Here is a 21,323-nt window from a genome sequence, read left to right on the forward strand (position 1 = left end):
ACAGTGTAATGTGATAGTGAAGAGTGCTACTCAGGAGACTTTTGTTCTGCCCTGGATTTACTGTGACACTGAGTGAGTCACTTCCCCTCTTTGGGCCTCAGTTATGTCATCTATAAAATGGGAATATGCACCTCTGTTTTGTCCTCCTATCTTTTTTTTCTTTTCTTTTTTTTTTTTTTGAGACAGTCTCACTCTGTCGCCCAGGCTGGAGTGCAGTGGCATGATCTTGGCTCACTGCAACCTCCACCTCCCGGTTCAGTCGATTCTCCTGCCTCAGCCTCCTGAGTAGCTGGGATTACAGGCGCCCACCACCACACCTGGCTAATTTTTGTACTTTTAGTAGAGACAGGGTTTCACCATGTTGGCCAGCCTGGTCTTAAACTCCTGCCCTCAGGCGATCCACTCGCCTCAGCCTCCCAAAATGCTGGGATTATGGGCGTGAGCCACCGCGCCCGGCCACCCACTCTGGTAAAGATGAAAACTAGGTCCTGTGCCCCAGCAGGTTCTAAGCTGCCAGAAAGCGAATGGTAAATATGAGGTTTGAGTTAGCACTGCAGTTATTTGGAAGGATAGTAGTCTGGGCTTTTCAATCTCTGGAAATGATTAAAAACCAGAACAGCCTATATAGGCTGGCTCAGCAGTTCTGGCTTACTCAGAAGATTCCAATAGACACATATGCATATGCAGCTTCTCTGACGTTCGGGTCTGTTGATCTGGACCCAGAGTATGTGGCCCCCCTTCCTCTAGTTCCCAGGCAGGGATGCACACGTGCAACTCCAAGGCTCCATCTGTTTTCCTTCAATCAACTTCAGCACGGAAACAAATTCGCCCAACATGTAAAAATGCAATTCCGAAAGGGTCCTGCTAGAACAAGGTCCACGGTACAAAAGCATCCCATTGTTATGTAAACGCAACGGCCACCAAGCGTCCCCCTCCGGGCTCTGGATCCCTGCCTGCCTCCCCTCCCTCCTCCTAGGGGAGCTGGGACAGGGGACCCCTGTCTGAAGACAGCGGGGACAAAGGCCCAAGAGGCAAGCTGAATTTGTCCATTGTGTGAGAGCCTGAACCCCACAGCCCACTCCAGCTGCCCGGGTTCTTCTGCCTTCTCCTGGCACCAGACTCCAGGTTCGGGCCAGGCAGCTGCTGGAAGAGCGAGAACACTGTTTCTAAAGGGGTGCTGCTTGCTTCTTTGTTCCCAGTTTCCGAGGTGAGAATCCCGAACGCCGTGAGAAACCTCAGGCTCGGGGGGCCGCTCGGGAGTCTGGGGCGTTGGAGGCCGGCGCCGGCTTCGGAGGACGCGGGCGCCCTCTACCGGCAGGCCCAGCCCGCCCGGGGAGAGGCGGAAATGTCAGTCATGGTCGGATTTGTAAGGCTGGCGCTTGGGACCCTGCCCTAGGCCTAAAGCCACCTGGAGGACAGCGGTGTTTGGTTTTGGTCCAAACATACAGGCCCTGGGCAGTTGCAGGGATGGCAGCTTTCAAACTCAAACCCCAGAAGTGATCATGCAGACTCTGCCTAAAGTGGCATCACTTCTTAATTGAAAATAAGGCCGAGGCGGGAATGAAGGCCAGGCTGAAGCCCTGCAGACCTGTGTGTGTGTGTGTGTGTGTGTGTGTGTGTGTGTGTGTGTGTGTGTGTGTGTGTACGCGCGCATATGTGTAAGCGCCGTGTGTGTGTGTGTGCACGCGCGCATGTGCAAGCGCCGTGTGTGTGCGCATGCGCACATATGTGTAAGTGCCGTGTGTGTGTGTGCACGCGCGCATGTGTAAGCGCCGTGTGTGTGTGTGTACGCGCGCATATGTGTAAGCGCCGTGTGTGTGTGTACGCGCGCATATGTGTAAGCGCCGTGTGTGTGTGTGCACGCACGCATATGTGTAAGCGCCGTGTGTGTGCACGCGCGCATATGTGTAAGCGCCGTGTGTGTGTGTGCACGCGCGCATGTGTAAGCGCCGTGTGTGTGTGCACGCACACATATGTGTAAGCACCGTGTGTGTGTGTGTGTGTGTGTGTGTGTGTAGGCCAGGCTGAAGCCCTGCAGACCAGTGTGTGTGTGTGTGTGTACGCACGCATGTGTAAGCACTGTGTGTGTGTGCACGCGCACGCATATGTGTAAGCACCGTGTGTGTGTGTGTGTGTGTGTGTGTGTGTAGGCCAGGCTGAAGCCCTGCAGACCAGTGTGTGTGTGTGTGTGTGTGTACGTGCGCATATGTGTAAGCACCGTGTGTGTGTGTGCACGCACACGCCCGCGCATATGTGTAAGCACCATGTGAGGCAAGCAGGGACCCCAAATCCACTGCTAGGGGAGAAGATGACACAGTGCCCTGCCATGGCACCACTGCTCCTGCCAAGCCTGCCCCATTGACACTGGCCCCAGCCAAGGCAAAACCAAGCAGACCCAAACCAGTAACAACCTATCCTGTCAGCCAGAGAGCACCTCCACACAAGTCTATCCTGAGTCCTAAAAGAGGATGTTAAAATCTCAAGTAAAAATCTCCAGGGCCAGAAGTGGTGGCTCACACCTGTAATCCCAGCACTTTGGGAGGCCAAGGCAGGCAGATCACTTGAAGTCAGGAGTTCGACACCAGCCTACCCAACATGGTGAAACCCCGTTTCTACTAAATATATAAAAATTAGCCAGGTGTGGTGGTGGGTGCCTATAACCACAGCTACTCGGGAGGCTGAGGCAGGAGAATTGCTTGAACTAGGGAGGCGGAGGCTGCAGTGAGCCGAGATGGTGCCATTGCACTCCAGCCTGGGAGACTAAGCAAGAGTCTGAAAATAATAATAATAATAATAATAAACAAATAAAAAATCTCCATAAACATTCCCAACCCCTCCATACAGCCAGCTCTGAGTCACTGGCTGCTGGCTGGCCAGTCACACAGCACCATGGACATGCAGAGGTACCAGTGGGCACTTGGTATGTGTGGCTCAGATGAGGACACAGAGTTAGTCAGAAGATTCTTGGGCAAATGTATCCAAAACAGTCCTGGAATGCAAAATGTGAAGTGTTTCCACAGCAGTGGCAGGAACACATGACTGGCACTATTTATAAGCGATAAAAGGGTTATTTCATGCATCCTCTTTAAGCTGCAAATGCTTCATGTACAAAAGAAAAAAATCTGTCCTTTTTATTCATGAGACTGGCTTAAGGATCAAATGAGATAGTTTTTTAAAGTGATAATTTGGCTTGAAGATATGAAGGAGTTTTGATTCCATTCTATAATAAATCTGTTTTTAATATAAAGATCTTTTCTCAAAATCGCTGTATGAAATGATCTCCAGAGAGACAAATTCACCGTGTTTGCCCTGAGATTGAGAGGCCCCTGCCTGCCACTCCACACCCTGCTTGTGGAGGCCCAAGTCACTCACTATGCAAACAAGTCAGGTTGGGTTATTCCCTTTGGTTAATGTTAAAACCAGTCATGGGTCTTCCTGGAATGGTGGATAATCCACACGTGGATAATCAAGAGTTGACTATATGGGTTCCTCCCTCCCCTCCCCTTCCACCAGGGATCCCCGACAGAGGCCACAGAGAGACCCTTCAGCGGATGTAGATCATGTCAGAGATGGCTCCAGGCAAGTGGGTAATGATCTGCATTCGCAGCCACCAGTAGTAGTCCATGGGGTGGTAGCGGGTGTAGGGGGTGGTGGCGGTCAGGGCGTGTGTGACAGCATCGATGACAGGGGACGTGTCTGTGGAGCCACTGCTGCAGTAGGTCTCCATCTTGGCGATCTTTTCATCAAAGTACTTCTTGCCGTAGTCCTTGCGCACGACCTCAGGCAGCTCGTCCCACATCTTCTTGGCGATGGCCTGAATGCTCTCGGGGCTGTAGAGGCTGGTGGCAGCGATGAAGTTGCCGGGCTCCACCACACTGACCTTCACGCCCAGGGAGTGCATCTCATAGCGCAGGCAGTCTGAGAAAGCCTCTACCCCAAACTTGGTGATGCAGTAGGGCGAGCGGGCCGGGTTGGCCATGCGGCCCAGCATGCTGCTGATATTGACCACGCGGCCTACAGAGGGTGACAGAGATACCTGCTAAGGCGGCACTGCCCTATGACATGGAGGGCAGAAGTCAGGCGTGTCTCCAGAGGCTTGGCTGGAACCACTTCTGACCCACCCAGGAGCCTTCTCATTCAGGAGGCAAGGCCAGCTCAGACCCACGCATCAGCATCGGCACCTCTGATCTTCCCTGGGAACCTGGCTGTGCCAGGCCGGACAGGGGAGGACAAGTGACTGAGAAGCAGGAGGGCACAGTGTGATGGGCAACACATAACTGTGTACCAGGAGGGCACAGTGTGATGGGCAACACACAACTGACTCAAAAACCAGATCAAGCCCGATGCGGTGATAATTTGGGTTGAAAACACAAGGGGAGAAGTGGGAAGCGAGACAGCTGTCTGTGTGGATCTGAGCTTTCACTATAGGCAAGGTCTGGTGCTGGTTAGGGAGAAATACAGCCTAAAAGCTTCCCCTTCCCCTTATGGAGCTTCAAATCCAGCTCCAGTAGTATGATGTGCCAAGTGTCTATCCACTGATCGCAACACTGGCGATAGGGGTTGGAGCGCAGAGGAGGAAGTACCTGGGGCTGCAGCTGGGAGGGAGCCCTCAGATGGCCCTGAAAGAGGACAGGGCCTGTGCTGTTAGAATCAACTCCCAACTCCATTCCACCCAGGTAGGGTGGAGCCTGGCTGGAGCCCAGGACAGCCTGGAAAACAGAGCAGCAGGCGGGGGCAGGGGCAGGGTTTCTGAACCTGACTTCAGGGCTAGGACATGAGGAGAGAGTCCTGGGCATTGGGAGAGTGTGGTGACCCCCCTACTCCTCTTCCTCCAAAGGCCCTCAGCCACAGGCCCAACCTGGGGACATCAGGGGCCTCCTGCAGCTCCTCTTGGCCCTGGGAACAGAGGGGTTGGAAGTGGTTTGCATTTGGCCCAGCCGGGGAAGCCCAGGCGGATCTGGGACCAGTTTTCCCTATAGGTGTGTACCGGGAAGGAACTCGGCCCATCCAGGTGTGTACCGGGAAGGAACTCAGCCCATCCAGGTGTGTACCGGGAAGGAACTCAGCCCATCCAGGTGTGTACCGGGAAGGAACTCAGCCCATCCAGGTGTGTACCGGGAAGGAACTCGGCCCATCCAGGTGTGTACCGGGAAGGAACTCGGCCCATCCAGGTGTGTACCGGGAAGGAACTCGGCCCATCCAGGTGTGTACCGGGAAGGAACTCGGCCCATCCAGGTGTGTACCGGGAAGGAACTCGGCCCATCCAGGTGTGTACCGGGAAGGAACTCGGCCCATCCAGGTGTGTACCGGGAAGGAACTCGGCCCATCCAGGTGTGTACCGGGAAGGAACTCAGCCCATCCTGGGTGGAGGCACCTTTCAGAAAACTCTTTGAAGTCACTGAAGGGTTGGGGTTTTCATCTAAAATCCTACAGCTGCCCTCTGTGTTCACGCCGACTGTTGCTAGGACTTCACCGTAGATATATGGATCTTACCCTTTTTGCCACAGTTGTTTGCTATGTCAGGGAAAAAATCCAAGTCAATGACTTCTGAAGAGGTTTGCTCACATTTGGCCACCCACATGGTTTGGGTGTTTTCTTGGTTTTCCAAATTTCTAATCTTGATTATTACTATTGTTTCCTAATAGCACAATGATCTCATTTTTTAAACTACAGTATAAATAACCATAGAATGAATATGCCAAATTTTACTTAACCACACCCGATTGATACGAAGATGTATATACACAGCTTTGTGCAAAGGGTGATTCTCTCTATAGATTAGGTTCCCAGAGTGGGTGGCTGCTAAAATCTTGAAGCTTTTGCTGCATAGACCACTGACCTCTTACCTGCTCTACTTCCTGAAAGCCGCACACCTCTCTCCCCCTCCCTGGCCACAGCCCCTCTGCCCACCTCCACCCAGGCCCAGCACAGCCCCTGGGGCCACCCTTGCTGTGTTGTGGACGTTGGAGCTGCTGGGACAGGTATGTCCATTCTAAGCAAAGATGAACATGTGGGGCCGATTCAGGGGCAGGAGGGAGCTCCCTTTCCCACTCACCTTTGGCCCTTCGGATAAGGGGGAGAAAGGACTTCGTCGTCCGCACTGTGCCCCAAAGGTTCACTTCTGCCACCTCCTTGTAGGTCTCCATGCTGGTGAACTCCACCTCCCCGAACGTGGAGATGCCGGCGTTGTTAACGAGGCCCCACATCCCTGGACAGGAGAGGGACAGGTGCGCGGTGACCACAGGGGCTTGGCCCCAGGCATTGCCCATCAGCCTGCAGGCCAGCCTCCTTTCCACTCCTTTCCTGTGACTTCCCCGCCTCTTGCCCAGTGCTCTCCAGACACTTTCTAGAGTCACTCAGGAATGACGGGAGGTAAAGAGGCCTAACGTGCTAACTGCCACCCTCCCTTACGTCTAGAATGTCCAGTGCTCATGTCACATCTGCCTGGCTCGATTCTCTGGGCCCACCATGACCCAGCCTGCCGTGTCCCCTAGCCTTGAATCTCACCTCACCTCAAATTCCCACTGCCACTCCACTCCACCCCATCCTATCCCCACAGCCTGAGTTTCACACCCCGTTCCTGTTTACTCATCTCTGCCTCTGAGCTTTCGCTCACATCTTCTCTTCTCTTGCCAGAAGCCAGGGAAATCACAGGGGAGGCGGGCACGCGGAGGCAGCTGTGTTTTGCAGGGACCTCTCTGAGTTCAGTTTTTTGGGGGGCAAAGGCTGGATGGGTCAGAGCCTCAGGACAGAGCTGGGCCCTGCCTCTTTGTTGTGGAAACCCTCAGGGTTCACTCTCCCGTGGCCAAAGCCCCGTGCTCCTTCCCAAGGCACAGCCTCAGAGCAGAGCTCCTGTCCTGGGACCATCCCTGCTTGTGGGAACTCGGTGCTGCTTCATTTTCCAAGTTAATCATGGAAATGAGTTTGTGTAAATGACAGAGTAATTGGTCTCTAGCTGCTTTCCTTCCGTGTTACCCAAATTAAAGCTTCATTCACTGCCCTCTGGTGCCTTCTCCTTCAATTACGGAGAATTAAGGGCATTTATTAGAGAAAGGAAATTGCTGGTTAACACAGTGTCCATGAAGAGCTCACACTCCCACTCTCCACCAAACCCTGTGGGTGTCTCCCTGCTCTAGGTCTCACCTGTGACCTCACTCAGATGCTAATGACAGGATCAGCGTCATCCACAACGACCCCAGAGCTCCCACTGTCTCCCTGCAGACGTGCCCTGAGTCTTCACCCTCTTCTCTTCCCAGGAGGAGCAGCCGGCCGCTCCCCACCTCTCATGGCTGACACTTCCACATTGTCTTCGAGACCATAGACACCGATCCTTCCCTCTCTTTTACGCAACTTCAGCTTTTCCATTGCCCATGACTCCAGCCCTTCAGTTCGATACACACAAATGTGTGTTAGATTAATGTCTACAAATGCCACATTTCCATATCCTGAAGATCCTTCTGTAACTGTGCTACCTGATCTCCCTCCCTCCACGCCAGGCTTCCAAGAACACACTCTATCCTGTAATACAAAGATTAGCCGGGCGTGGTGGCGGGCGCCTGTAATCCCAGCTACTCTGGAGGCTGAGGCAGGAGAATCGCTTGAACCCAGGAGACAGAGGTTGCAATGAGCCGGGATCATGCCACGGCACTCCAGCCTGGGTGACAGAGCAAGACTCCATCACACACACACACATACACACACACACACACACAATCCTCTCCATCTCCCTTCCATACCACACTGGGTCCCAGCCCTGAGCTGTCCTCACTCTGCACTCTCCACAGTCTCCAGGGTGGTACGCCAAGACCTCACCCCCAGTCTTCACTCTCCTCAGGCTCGCTACAATATCAGTACTGCCAGGACTCCTCGAGGCTCACTTCCCCCTCGGCATTAGTGATCCCCAGGCATCTCCTGCATCCACCCTGACACCTTTCTTTCACCTGCCCCCAGACACAAGTGGCCCCCCATTTCCTGGCCTAATCCTGTTCCTCTCAAAGTTGTTTCAACTCTTAGGTGTCTTCATCTTCTTCATGTTTGTGAATTTTCCGGCTGTTTTGTGTTTGATTCATAAGGGACAATATCCCATGACTTAAAATGCAGACAGCCCTTTTTCTACCCAAAAATAAAACAATGACATTTGACACTACTATCCAAAAAAGTTTAATGAAACATGACCCGTGAAGACACACAGCCCCTGGATTACAGCTTTGATGAGTGTTGAGAGGTGGTGGACCTAGATGCCACCTGGAGTCCTCAGCCAGTGTTCTGAATAAACTCACGGAGGCATTCCCGCTGGTTGGGCAACAGCAATTTTCCTGCAACAACCCCAAGATGGCCTCCACACCAGTGGCCTCCCAGTTCTCCTCGGGAGTCACAGCTCTCTCCTCGTCCCATCTCCTGTCTCACTTCCACCTGAATGTCCCACAGGTCCCTGACTCACCCTAACCACCACCCTCACATCAAGTTTCCAAGCTGCCCAAGCCTGCTCCTCCTCTTCGTTAATGATTTTACTTTCGTCTGAGTCCTCCAGCTCCTCCACCCCTCCCCCATCGAATGAGTCATCAGGTACTGCTAATATTACAGATCAAGATCAACATGACAGCTGGCAGGCCCCTAATTAAGCCCTTTACATTCATTAACTTCCCTGATCCTCACAACCAGCCTGTAAAATAGATCCTAAATTGTCTCATATCCGGTTGAGGCAAGTGAAGCTCAGAGCGGTTAAGCACTTTGGTCAGTGTCACCCAGCTGACAGGTGGGGAGGGTGGGATTTGGACCCAGATCTGTCTGAGGACAAAGCCCCCACGCCCCAGGCTGTTGCTGGCTTCCTCTGCTGGGTCGGTTATTCCTTCCTGTTTCCACTGGCATTTGCTTGGGTCCTCTTTCCTGCGCTGCTGGAGAAGCCTCCTCCTGGGTCTCCTTGTCTCACTCACTCCTCTACCTCCGTCTTCACCCCACCCCTCAGGCAGACCCCACCATCAGTCACTTTCTGCTCTATGGTCTCCATCTCCCCCTCAGGCCGACCCCACCATCAGTCACTTTCTGCTCTATGGTCTCCATCCCCTCCTCAGGCTGACCCCCTCATCAGTCACTTCCTGCTCTATGGTCTCCATCCCCCCTCAGGCCAACCCCACCATCAGTCAGTTCCTGCTCTATGGTCTCCATTCCCCTCTCAGGCTGACCTCCCCCATCAGTCACTTCCTGCTCTATGGTCTCCATCCCCCCTCACGCCGACCCCCTCATCAGTCACTTCCTGCTCTATGGTCTCCATCCCCCCTCAGGCAGACCCCCCCATCCCCCCCTCAGCCTGACACCCCCCCATCAGTCACTTCCTGCTCTATGATCTCCATACCCCCTCAGGCTGACCCCCTCATCAGTCACCTCCTGCTCTATGGTCTCCATCCCCCCTCAGGCAGACCCTCCCATCCCCCCTCAGGCTGACCCCCCCCATCAGTCACTTCCTGCTTTATGGTCTCCACCCCCCCTCAGGCTGACCCCCCCCAGCCTGACACCCCCCCATCAGTCACTTCCTGCTCTATGATCTCTATCCCCCCTCAGCCTGACACCCCCCCATCAGTCACTTCCTGCTCTATGATCTCTATCCCCCCTCAGGCCGACCCCCCCCATCAGTCACTTCCTGCTCTATGGTCTCCATCCCCCCTCAGGCCGACCCCCCATCAGTCACTTCCTGGTCTATGGTCTCCATCCCCCCTCAGGCTAACCCCCTCATCAGTCACTTCCTGCTCAATGGTCTCTATCCCGAAGCATGGTAGGCCAGGCCTTTCCCAGGCTTCTCCCTTACTCCCCTGCGTGTGTTTTGCTGCCCCGTCAGCCTGACAGCAACTTGTGTTGAAATTCTTCCCATGTTCTTATAGTGGTCTGATCCAGGCATGAGTGCTGGACAGCTCTCAGATCACTCTCCCACTTCACAGATGAGCAAGCTGAGGCCCACACAGGGGGCAGGTGCAAGCCCAAGTTCACATTTCTAATAAGAAGTGAAGCCCAGGTCGGGCATGGTGGCTCACGCCTGTAATCCCAGCACTTTGGGAGGCCAAGGCAGGTGGATCACCTGTGGTCAGGAGTTTGAGACCAGCCTGGCCAACCTCGTGAAACCCCTTCTCTACTTAAAAAAAAAAAAAAAGTAGCTGGGTGTGGTGACAGGCGCCTGTAATGCCAGCTCCTTGAGAGGCTGAGGCAGGAGAATCGCTTGAACCTGGGATGCAGAAGTTGCAGTGAGCCGAGTTCACGCCATTGCACTCCAGCCTGGGCAGCAGAGCAAGACTCTGTCTCAAAAACATAAACTAATTAATTAACTAAACAAATGTTGACTGACTGGTAAGTGATGTGCCAAGATCAGGCCGTGCCCACAGCCAGCTCTCGGGCCCACTGGCTCGGTGTCCCCTGGGGTGGGGACAGGGAGGGCTGGTCCCAGGCTCCAGATGTCCCGTCCCTCAGCGTCCTGCGGGCGTGGGGACCGGTGGCAGATGGCTCTGCGGCTCTCACCAGACAATCTTCTTCATCTCGCCCCCCACCGTGCCTGGCTCCCTGGGCTTTAGCAGCAACTGTTCCACAGAGCCAGGCTGCAGGGCATCAAACTCGCCATTCAAATGTGCCCCCTCGGCGGGGCAAGGGGGAGAGGGCCCTTCTGACAGGTCCTGCGTGGGGTGTGGGTCGGTGGCGGCCACAGCGGGTGGGAACGCTCCGGGAGGGCGCCACCTGGAGTTCACAGCCGGCATTGCCTGAGGGGGGATTGCAGAGGCGAGGCCAGGAGCCAGAGTTCAGAGGGGAAGCAGGGAGAGGGAGGAGAGGGAGAGGGAGGAGAGGGAGACGGGGAAGAAAGAGAGAGCGGGAGATGGGGGACACACCACTGCATATCTGACAGATGTGCTGTTTTTTCAGACCTAAACGTCTTCAAATCATTTTCCCAAAAAAATGCAATATTGGTTAAGGAAGTTCATGGTGAGTGGTTTACTCACCCTTCGGAATGCACCGCGTGGAAAAAGCAGCAGGGGAAGGTCTGTGCATCAGGCTGGGGCTGGGGTTTGAGCTCAGATCCCCGGGCAGGGGGTGAACGCCTCCCCTCTGTGTGGGCCGGGCCCGCCCTGCCTTGCAGGTTAGGCTACCTGGCCAGTCCAGTACACAGAGTGGAAGTGGTTCTGCCCCAGAGGCAGGGGGCAGGGGGTAGGGGACAAGGACCGCCAGCCTGAGCAGCCCCGCCTGGTGCGTTCTCTGCTCGGGTCTCCGGTGATGATGCCTTTCCCTGGGCATTTTAAATCACCACAAAACCCACACTATAATCAATGGCTTTATGACGCTGATGCAGCTGTTTTCCTGCCCAGTAGTTTATGAAGGCAATACAGCAGCTGCCCAGGGAAGGTGGGAGGGAGAATTTACCGCCAGGGAGGGGCGAAGCAGGCTGCAGGTTCTGAGCTGGTAATCATCCCAGCGGGACCCATCCTGCCTTTTCTTAACGGGACAGGAGCGCTGGCTCTGCCTGTTAATTCTTAAACAGATGTTCCGTGAGAACAGAGAACAGAGGGGCCTGTGAATGGCCTGTTGGGAGGATGGGAGGGACGGTGGGCTGATGAGGCGGCACATCACTGACAGGCAGAGCAGCAGCGTCACCGATAGCCACATGCGTAGCCTCTGAGGCAGCTGCTCTGAGAGACAGCACATCCATCTGGCTGATACAGGCTCAGCAGAGCTCCCAGCATGGGATCTGGTCACTCCTGCCCTTTCCTCCTCCTTCCTCAGCTCCTGAGAGCTGCCCCACCCCATTCTGAGGGAAAGCAGAGGCCTGAATGAGGCATCCCTTTTCTGCCTGGGCTGTCAGGGAGCTCAAAGGTAAACGTCATAGATTCGCTTCTCCAGATGCTGCTAGGCGGCCGGCTCCAGGGAGCTCCGTCCCCCATTGCTGTATTCTAGGTGAATGGCACTCCCGAGGTTGGAGGCAGAGCTCCTCCCACGAAGGCCCTCCACTGGCTGAACTGGAAGGATATTTAGTCCTTATGCCACTGAAACTTTCTGTAGCTTTTGACCCTGTTGGCTACTGGTACTGCCCCCTCCCCCAAACTTTCTGTTGTTTAGCTTCTGGAGCACTGTATCCAACCTCTCTGACAGCTGTCTCTCCCCATCCTCTAATCCCCAAACACTCACATTCCCAGGGGTCCCTCTGTGCATCTGCCCGACTCCCAGTGTCACCTCCTGCCGTGGGCACCGGCTCTTCCAGCCCGGACATTCCCTGAGGGTGGGCGCTTCGGTATCTCCCCATCTCCCAACCTGCTCCTGCAGTGCGGGGCACCAGGTGTCCAGGACAGGGACTTCACGTCTCACCTCATCCCCACATCCAAGTCACCAAGTCCGGCCAGCTTCGCCTTCTCAATACTCCTCACACCTGACCCTTCCTGTTTCCCGTCACCTAGCACCCTAGCTCCGGACCCTCGAACCCACGCTTAACTCCCCCTTTCAATCCAGCTGCACATTGCCACTGCCGTCCTCAGAGGGAGCCTCACAAGTCTCACAACGACCAGGCCACTCCCTCAGGACGACCCCTTCAGTGGCTCCCCAGTGCTGTCGCGAGACCGGCCAAGCCCCCTCGCCTGGGATCCAAGACCTCCCTCCCCACCCTCCTTTGCCGCCACCCCCTCCAGGTGACCTGACCCGTGGCTCATGTTGAGGTGCTGGGCTAATACCACTGCCTGACAAACAGCCCCCACCACCCTCCCTGCGCTGCTCCCAGCTGTGGTTCCTGCTCTCCCCTCCTCTTGGAACGACCATCTCTGCTCTCTGCCACAATCTGCCTTAGCCGGCCTGTTTCCACTGCACCCCCACGGCTGGACAGACCCCTCTTTCCTGTGCTGCTCTGCCTCTCTCAATGCACGGCTCCCTGATTTTGAACTCAGTCCCTCGGCTGAACTATGAGGTCCTGGGGACATACCGTGCCTTGACCAGCTTTGTGTCCCCGGCACCCAACCCAGCTCCTGGGCCAGAGAGGGCATCACTGGGTGTTGGCTGAACTGACCTGAATCACTGCGTAGCCACCTAGCACTCCATGAACTCTGAAATCACCTCCTGCCTGTATTTTTCCATTGCCCTATTGCACGGGTGTGTTTAGTGTCATCCCCTTCCTCCTATCGTGCAGGAGGAAGATTCTAAACAATAAGGAAAGGAGTGCGGTGGCAGGGTGCCAGCCAATGGAAGGTGGTGTTTAGCAAGCGCCCCTTGGAATGGCCGCATACACAACCCCTGCCGCCCGAAGGGGCGCCCGACCTTTCTCAGGGTCCTTCAGGCTCGAGCGGACGATCTCCACCACTTTCTCCACCTCTTCACTGCTGCAGACGTTGAGCTGGACGGTTCTCAATCGGTCACTGTTTAGGCTGTCCAGCTCCTTGACCCCATCATGGCCTTTGTCCTGGGGAGGAGAGAAGAGCTGTTTCTACCTCCTTCCTTCCCACCCTGAGGCAGACCCTGGGGACCCCTGCCAAGGCAGGAGCTGGCCTCAAGTCCCGGCCAACGCCTCAGGCATGTTGGCAACTGCCCACGGGATTCTCTGGAGGCCTGGCCAGGCCTGGCCCACCAGCGTGCCGTCCTTTTTAATCTGAGCACTGATGACCTATCAAGCACCGAGCTATATGCCACAGACACACCATGAACAGGATGGAGAGCCGGCCCCCAAGGCCTCACGACAGGATTCTTTCTCCAAGCAGGGGTTGCAAACTTATGTGGGGCAGGTGGGGGCCCTGGCGAGTACAGGACATGTCAGGAATTACCCATGTGGGGATGCAAGCCCAGGGTTGCCAGATGCTTACATTTTTAAGCTAGTAATTGGGAAATCTCTTAATTCTTTTAAGTGTCGGCAACTTACGCACATTAAAAACAAAAACAAAAACAAAACAAAACACTGTGTGGGCCAAAGCACGTCCACAGGCCACGTAGGACCAGCAGGCTGCCAGTTTGTCACCTCTGTTCTAAGCCAAGGGCCCATCAACTCCAAACTGGTAAGAGGCCAGAGCCAGCCTCTAATCCCAGCTCAGTCACTGAGCAGGCTCTGTGCACTCAGGGGTGTCCCCTAACCGGTGTCCATTTTTTCTGGCTGTAAAACAGGAACATCACCACCTGTCCTGACCTGCTCAGACTCATAGAGTAAGGAAATGGATTTGTAAGAAGCCTGTCAGAGTCTAAAGCACCACACAAATTCAGGTACTGCTAAACACGAGAAAGGCGTCACTCGCTCGGCAAACATTTCTTGGGCCTCTATCGTGCTCCGGCACCGTGCTAGGAACTGGAGGTCAAGATCGATAATTCAGCCCGTTCCCAGAGTCATGTTCTAGGGAAGGAGACAGGTGAAGAGTACATAAGCAACACGGTGACTGTGTGCTGTATGGAAACTTGCGGGAGGTGGGAGGGACACAGGAGGGATGGGCAGGGGAGAACTTCCAAAGGCAGTGACAGCTGAGGACATTCGCAAGAGGGGGCCGATGGGGATGGGGCACTGGGGGAAGAGATGAGAGGATACCACCATAAGCCATCGGTAGCAGGCAGTGCAGACACATAAGGAAGTGGTGGACACAGGGCTGGAGAGGTGAGGTGGGCAGGGGTCTGCCTGTGGGCATTGCCGAGCTGCCAGGGGGCTTTCATCTAAGCAGACGGCATTTCCTGAGTGTCCACTGTCCTGAGCACGGTGCTAAGTACGAGGCAGGTTGTATTGTCATATTTCATCCTATTCGATGAAACACGGTTTCTTTCACGATAGGCATGAGCTACACTCGATGTGAAAATTAAACAGAGTTGGTCATCAGTGACTTAATTGGCAGTGATTTTCCTGAGTGGTGCATGGCATTAGTAATGCCTCTTGTAAGAGGACTGGACTAGCTGCCAAGAATAAAGGGGTAGAGAAATGCCCACTCTCCAGCCAAGGGCTTGCCCATGGCACACACAGCCGCTACCGAAGCAAACATCCCAGGCGCAGGCAAGGATGGAAAGCCCAGGACGGTCAGCGCATGTCAGGGCTGAGCCTTCTGAATGCTTTCAACCAGAAGAACCCTAACCCCAGGACAGGAGAAATCGCATCATGCAATTTCAGAGGGCAGAGGAGGAAATGGTGAAGGGACTGCCCAGTGGGGCCAGAGGTGCTGGACATAGTCACCCCGGAGAGAAGACTTGAGTGGAACATGACTGAGGAAGCCAACTTGTTCCATGCAGCCACGGAGAACAGAGCCAGGACCAAGAAGTCAAGTTCAGCTCAAAATGAGGTGTGATCTTCAGTCTGGAGATGGCACGGGCTGCCTGGGGGTGTTTAGGCAATGAGTGTGGGTGGGGGGTTGTTTGGGGGTAGGAGGGATGTTTGGGGGTTGGGGGCATGCTTGAGGATGGGGTGTGGGAAATGTGGTACAGAGACAATCCAGGCATTGGACAGGAGGTCGCGCTGATCTCCCCTAACACCCCTTCCTTTCCTCGACTGTCATCTGCACAGCCTGGTTTTCCATTGAAAGGAGCCTCCCCAGTGGCCCTTCGGAAAAGCAATGTGACCACGGAGTCTCTGCAGGGGCCTGGCACCAGGGAGGCCTTCGGACAGGGCAGCCAGGCTGGAGGCTCGGTGGGTCTAAAGTTTGGCTCTGAAAGCCCCTAGATGTGCCGAGCTTCCCAAACAAGACACAGGCATGAGACGCAGAGGACAGATGGGCCTGGAGCTCATGCTGTCATTCCCACAGAGGACCCCACCAAGAAAGAACTAATGCCATCTTCAAGTCTAGGGTGCCACGATGTGGTGCCTGCAGACCCCTCTCTTCCACAGGCGGCACACAGGTGCCAGGAAAACACGTGTCTTGCTTTAATACAGTCTTCCATCTGGTGGCTCTTCAAATGCCCCTTGGAGTGGAGCTCACGTGGACTGAACCTCGGGAAGGGGGATTCTAGCTGAAATGCACAAGAGGCGTCTAAATGTCCTTCCTCTTGGGACTTGGTTAACCCTGTTGCTATCATTCAGCTCTTCTCAGACCCCTATACAAGACCTCTCCAGTGATCCAGACAGCATCACAAGGTCCCTGCAGTCCTCAGGGGAACCCCCCCGACTCCAAGTCAGGTTGCCCATGTAAACTCTTAATTTGGCAGTTTGACAGTGAAGAGTCTTCTTTCAGAGGAAACTAGGGGATTACTCTCACTGCCATGGCTTCAGGCTTTAGCGTTCACGCTCCGCAGGAGAGCAACGCCACCCTCCTGTCTTCACCTGACAGGCCCCCAGGAACCCTCATTTGCCTTTGGGCAGCCTCCACACCCCGCTCCTGACAACCACGCCAACAGGGAGAGAAACTACCAGTGTGTCCCCAGTTATTCAGGGAAACCTTCCCAACCACCCTCAGCCTGCTGGCTGCAGACTCTGTTGGCCCGTCGCCTTCAGGGTCTACGTGTCCTCAGACCAAGACTGCCCCTTGGGCCATACCACCTCCCTGGCCCCAGAGTTTCTGTGCTCCCTCTGCAGGTCTCTGGAGTCTCTGTCCACCTCTGTCCGGCTGCTCAGGGACAAGCTTTTGTTTCCACTGTGTTGGTGCCTGTGTTGGTGCCTGTGCAACTGGCTTATTGATAAACCCACTTCTTTAATCTTACTGTCCCTTTCAACCTCACCTGTAAGCTATTTTTTTCCAGCCCTGGATGAAATTTCAGGCGAGTCTTACAGCTTTTCCACTCATTCTCAGACAGTGGACAGACAGCCTCTTTGTTTTGGCATGAAGAATCCTGTTCAGTCTCTTAAGCCAATAATTCCAGCCCAGCCCAGTTTGAAAACCTAAACTCCCAAACTTGTATGCAAGGTAAAGCTTTCCCCTGCCCAGCCCTGAGGGCTGCGGGAAGTAGGTGCTGGTGGAGGTTGTCTTTCTCACCGTTTTCTAGCTCCTCCTCCCCTCCTATTATTTCTGATCCTTCCAAGGTTGGATCCGGGGCAGCAAATTAGGGGCAAGACTGTAGTCATCTGAGGCTGGCTGTTGTCTGTTGTTGCTGCCCCGAGATGGCAGGTGCACAAAAGCCAGCTATTCCTTCTTGGGGTGCTTCTGCAGAGTCCACAAATATTCTGCCCTGGAGACCTCCAACCACCGCTCCAGAGGCAGGGCAGCGTGCCTCCCCGAGCCGGGCATCTGCTCCCTCAGCCTGGCCTCAGTGATATACCCGCTTCTGGCTGGGGCCACGTGGATCCTCCTAGCCAGCTCACTGGATGGTTGCCCTTAAGGTGACTCCAAGCAGCTCTCTCTATTGTCCACACAGGGCCAGGCAACTGTTACCTGCCCGGGTAGAAGGACAGCCCTCTCCCCACCAGCTCTCTGTGCTCTGCTCCCAGACCAGCCACTCCTACCTCAATCTCGGGCCTTTAGACTTCTTCTGGTAGACATTAGCATCACATTCTGTGGCCTCCAGACTCCAGGGCACACGTGGTAAGCCAAGAAGCTCTCCGGGGAGTTCCAGAACTTGGAGAAGTCCAGAAGCTCTCCAAGGCATTCATGTGAAGCCCACCTCATTTTACTCGCCATCAGAGGGAAAATATCAGCACACTAACAGCTCTTTCCAGTCACTCAACCTCTTCTACCTCCATTTCTTATAATACTGAGGCAGCCAATGAGCTGATTCTGGCAAAAAGGTTTTAGTCTCTAGCATACATGTTAAGGTGGTTTAGCACCTCAGGGAAGAACATGAGGACGCTCAACCCATGTTATATGTCAGCATCTTATCACACGTGTTAGAAACACTTCAGAGGGGAGCAAGCCTGGGCACCATAATGTTCACAGGATAGGCAGGAGGAGGAGCTAGCAAGCAGACGGGAAGAACCCTGAGGGCATGGAGTCAAGAAACAAAGTGTTACGGGCAAGGGTGGTTTATTTGGTCAAAAGCTGCTGCTGGGTGGAGCACGATGTGGTCTGGGAAGTGGCCAATGGATTTGGGAAAATGGGGGCTGTTGGTATCCTTGACAAAAGCTGGGTCAGAGGCACTCAGGGACCTTCCTGGTCTGGTCCTGCCTTCTTTTCCCAGCTCACCAGGGCACTGGGCTTTGGCCACCTCAAACTACTAGCAGTGCCTCATATGCCACCTGCCCCCGTTTCACAGGGAGCTCCCGTTCATCCTTCCAGATGGTGGTGAGACGCCACCTCTCATTAAGCCTTCCCTGTGCTGATACAAGATCTGCTCCCGCGCCCCTCACTTCACGCTACTCCCCGCTCATTCTGCTTCAGCCACAGGCGTTTTGTGCTGTTTCTCAGGCACACCCTGCACACTCCCTCCTGGGGCTTTGCACTGGGCTGTCCCTCTTCCCCTGGATTTCTGTGACACTCACTCCCACACCTCCTTTGGATGAGGGGGCTCCAATTTTTACCTTCTTGGTGTGATCTTTCCTCCCTCTTGAAAATCTGACACCCCATCTACCACATTCATGCTGCATCTTCTTTTCCTGCTTTATTTTTCTCTACTGCTTTTACCAGCCCTCGGAGAAGCAATTTACTTATCTTATTCCTTGTCTATCATCTCCCCCTTGGAATCTAAGCTCCACAAGGGCAGGAACTTTTCACTGAGTTGTTACATGCTGTATCTCCAACAGGGAACACTGGCAGCTTATCGTAGGTGCTCAGTAAACATCTGCTGAATAAATAAGTACATAAACAGCGTGATGGGGCAAAGCCTGATCCAGGTGTGTTGCACCCCCTCTGGGGGTGCTTTTCTGCAACAAGGAGCAGAGATGTGGGGAGGTAATGTGCACAGGATATGGTGGTGTAGGTCTGTGTGTATGAGTGAGTGTGTGTGTGTGTGCGCGCGCGTATATGCTGAAATGACCCAGGAGAGAGCGTGGAGCCAGTGACGTAGGAGGTGGCAGACATCTGCTGGAGCTAAGTCCTTGAGTTGGCCCAAGGCAATGAGATATGAGACAGAAGAGGAACACTAATTCTGAACAAGAGCAGACCGAGTGTTTAGGTACAGATGTGGCCAGAATCCGTTATGGGGCTAACACTACAGAATCAGGCTAGAAACAAATTCCCCCTTTCAACTCCCATGGTGCCTTATCCAAAGTCTCTGGTGGTGCTAACTGCTTTCTGACTTGCCTGACTGGTCTGAGATAGCAGATGGAATAGGTCAAGAGGTAGATACCAACAGACATAACCTGCCAATGAGCTTGTCTGGTACTTTCTTCAAAATACCAGTCAACCTATTCTAGAATCACTGTTGCAGGAGTGGAAGGACCTAAAACCGCCAGTCCAATCCTATTGGTGTAAGTAAGAGGAAACCGAGGCCCAGGGAGGAGACATGTTTGCCCCCTTCCGGGGTTAGTGGTCAATCTGGGACTAGAACCCAAGGCCCTTTTGAAGAGTCTTCTGCAGCACTGAGCAGCCTCTGTCCTGTGCTGTGGAATGTGAATGTAGCTCCCTGTGTCACTGGCCAAGCCAGCACAATGGCACAGAAGCCTAACATCGGACAAGGGACTTTAAAACATTTTTATGGCATCATGGTTCTTGCTGGGACCTGCTGAGGCAGGTCCACATTCTGCAGAAGAACCCAGCACCAGGGATGCCACACCCATTCCCCAGAACCCTCCCCAGACGGGTTCTCTCAAGCACTGTCAGGAGTGCGACAGCCTTTCAAGGGAGCAGTTTGGGGATCTGAACAAAACCTAAAACCTGCACGCCTTTGCAACTTGCACTTTCACATCTACACAGTGTTCCCAAGAACCGCCAGTGGAAGGAGGCAAAGACGTACGTGCAACGTGACTCACCAAGGCTTTGTTAATACAGGTTGAGCATCTCTAATCCAATAATCCCAAATCTGAAATGTTCCAAAATCTGAAACTTTTTGAGTGCTGACATGATGCTCCAGGGAAATACTCATTGGAGCACTTTGGATTTTGGATTTTCAGATCACAGATGCTGAGCGAGTATAATGCAAATATTCCGAAATCTGGAAAAATCCAAAATCCAAAACACATCTGGTCCCAAGCATTTCAGATAAGAGATACTCAACCTGTAATAGCGAAAGTCACAAATAATGTATACACCTGCGTTTAAGCTGCCTTGGAACAAGAGACTGAGAAGACTTCACTTTGTTACATAATATACTTCTGTATTATTTGAAGTTATTATGAATTTGTTTTACCGCTTTCACAATTCAAAAGAAGTAAAGATGAAAAGAACAAAAAACCTTCTCTGATCCAGATGGAAGGATGTTCAGAGCGTGTCAATATAAATGCTTTCTTGTACTTGTTTATATTATTGAAATTTTACATTGAATAGGTATCAAATATTACAAAGATATCAAACATAGTATGGAAAATTCCTCCCCTGGGTTCCTACGGCCTTGAAATAAAGACAAACGTCTCACCCACTGAACAGAGAAAGCAAGTTGTCCTGAATGCCCACACTTCCCTCCATCCTTCTTCTGCAGCAGTAGAATGCCTGACGTTTTAGGCCAGGTACATATTGTCTCAGAATACTCACTACATCTTCCAGCCTTCCTTGCAGCCAGGTAAGGCCATGTGACTAAGTTCTGGCCCAGAGAATGAGAGCACAGCTGATATCTGGGAAGCTTCTGGGTCATGTCCTTAAAGAACAGGGGTACGCGCTCGGAAGAGAAACACAATAAAAACAACACTGAGGTACATTTCCCACCTATCAGAGCGGCAAAAACCAACAGCTTGATGCATACTCTGTTGATGAAATTGTGTGGAAATAGGCACTCAAACACTCCGGGAGGGAATGTAAAATTACATGACCCCTATGATGGAAAATTTGGGAACATCTTTAAAATGACAATATATTTTATTTACCCTCTGATAAGAGCAATCTCACTCCCAGGAATTTACTCTAAAGGTCGCCCCCCAATGGCTGGACGCAATGGCTCACGCCTGTAATCCCAACACTCTGGGGGGCCGAGGCGGGCAGATTGCCTGAAGTCAGGAGTTCGAGACCAGCCTGACCAACATGGTGAAGCCCCCTCTCTACTAAAAATACAAGAATTAGCCAGGGGTGGTGGTGGACACCTGTAATCCCAGCTACTTGGGAGGCTGAGACAGGAGAATAGTTTGAACCCGGGAGGTGGAGGTTGCAGTGAGCCCACACTGGGCCATTGCACTCTAGCCTGGGCAACGAGAGTGAAACTCCATCTCAAAAAAAAGTAAAAAAAGGGATAACCCCCCAATAATAATGAAACTACAAGGTTATTCATTGTGGCATTATTTGTAATTGCAAAATATTGAAAGCACCTAAATGCTTATCTACAGGAGATTTTGGTGAAGTAAATTATGACCCACCCACTCAGTAGGGTGCTTCAAAGCCGTTATCAAAGTGAGAAAGATCTCTGTG

The 21,323-nt window shown here is 53.4% G+C and overlaps 1 protein-coding gene across 2 annotated transcripts in view; it reads right to left on the reverse strand.

Moving 5' to 3' along the window:
• Positions 1-3,108: 3,108 nt before the first annotated feature.
• Positions 3,109-21,323, reverse strand: part of BDH1 (3-hydroxybutyrate dehydrogenase 1) — a 64,091-nt gene continuing 45,876 nt past the window's right edge. For both annotated transcript variants that reach the window (XM_015132625.3, XM_015132624.3), the window contains exons 5-7: positions 13,270-13,411; positions 6,056-6,208; positions 3,109-4,014 (exon numbers count right to left, since the gene is read on the reverse strand). In XM_015132625.3, the coding sequence (XP_014988111.1) occupies positions 3,545-4,014; positions 6,056-6,208; positions 13,270-13,411 (765 nt within the window). In that variant the 3' untranslated portion in view covers positions 3,109-3,544. The remainder of the gene's footprint in view (positions 4,015-6,055; positions 6,209-13,269; positions 13,412-21,323) is intronic.

Source organism: Macaca mulatta, chromosome 2 (genome assembly GCF_049350105.2).
Source record: "Macaca mulatta isolate MMU2019108-1 chromosome 2, T2T-MMU8v2.0, whole genome shotgun sequence".
Taxonomy (NCBI): domain Eukaryota; kingdom Metazoa; phylum Chordata; class Mammalia; order Primates; family Cercopithecidae; genus Macaca; species Macaca mulatta.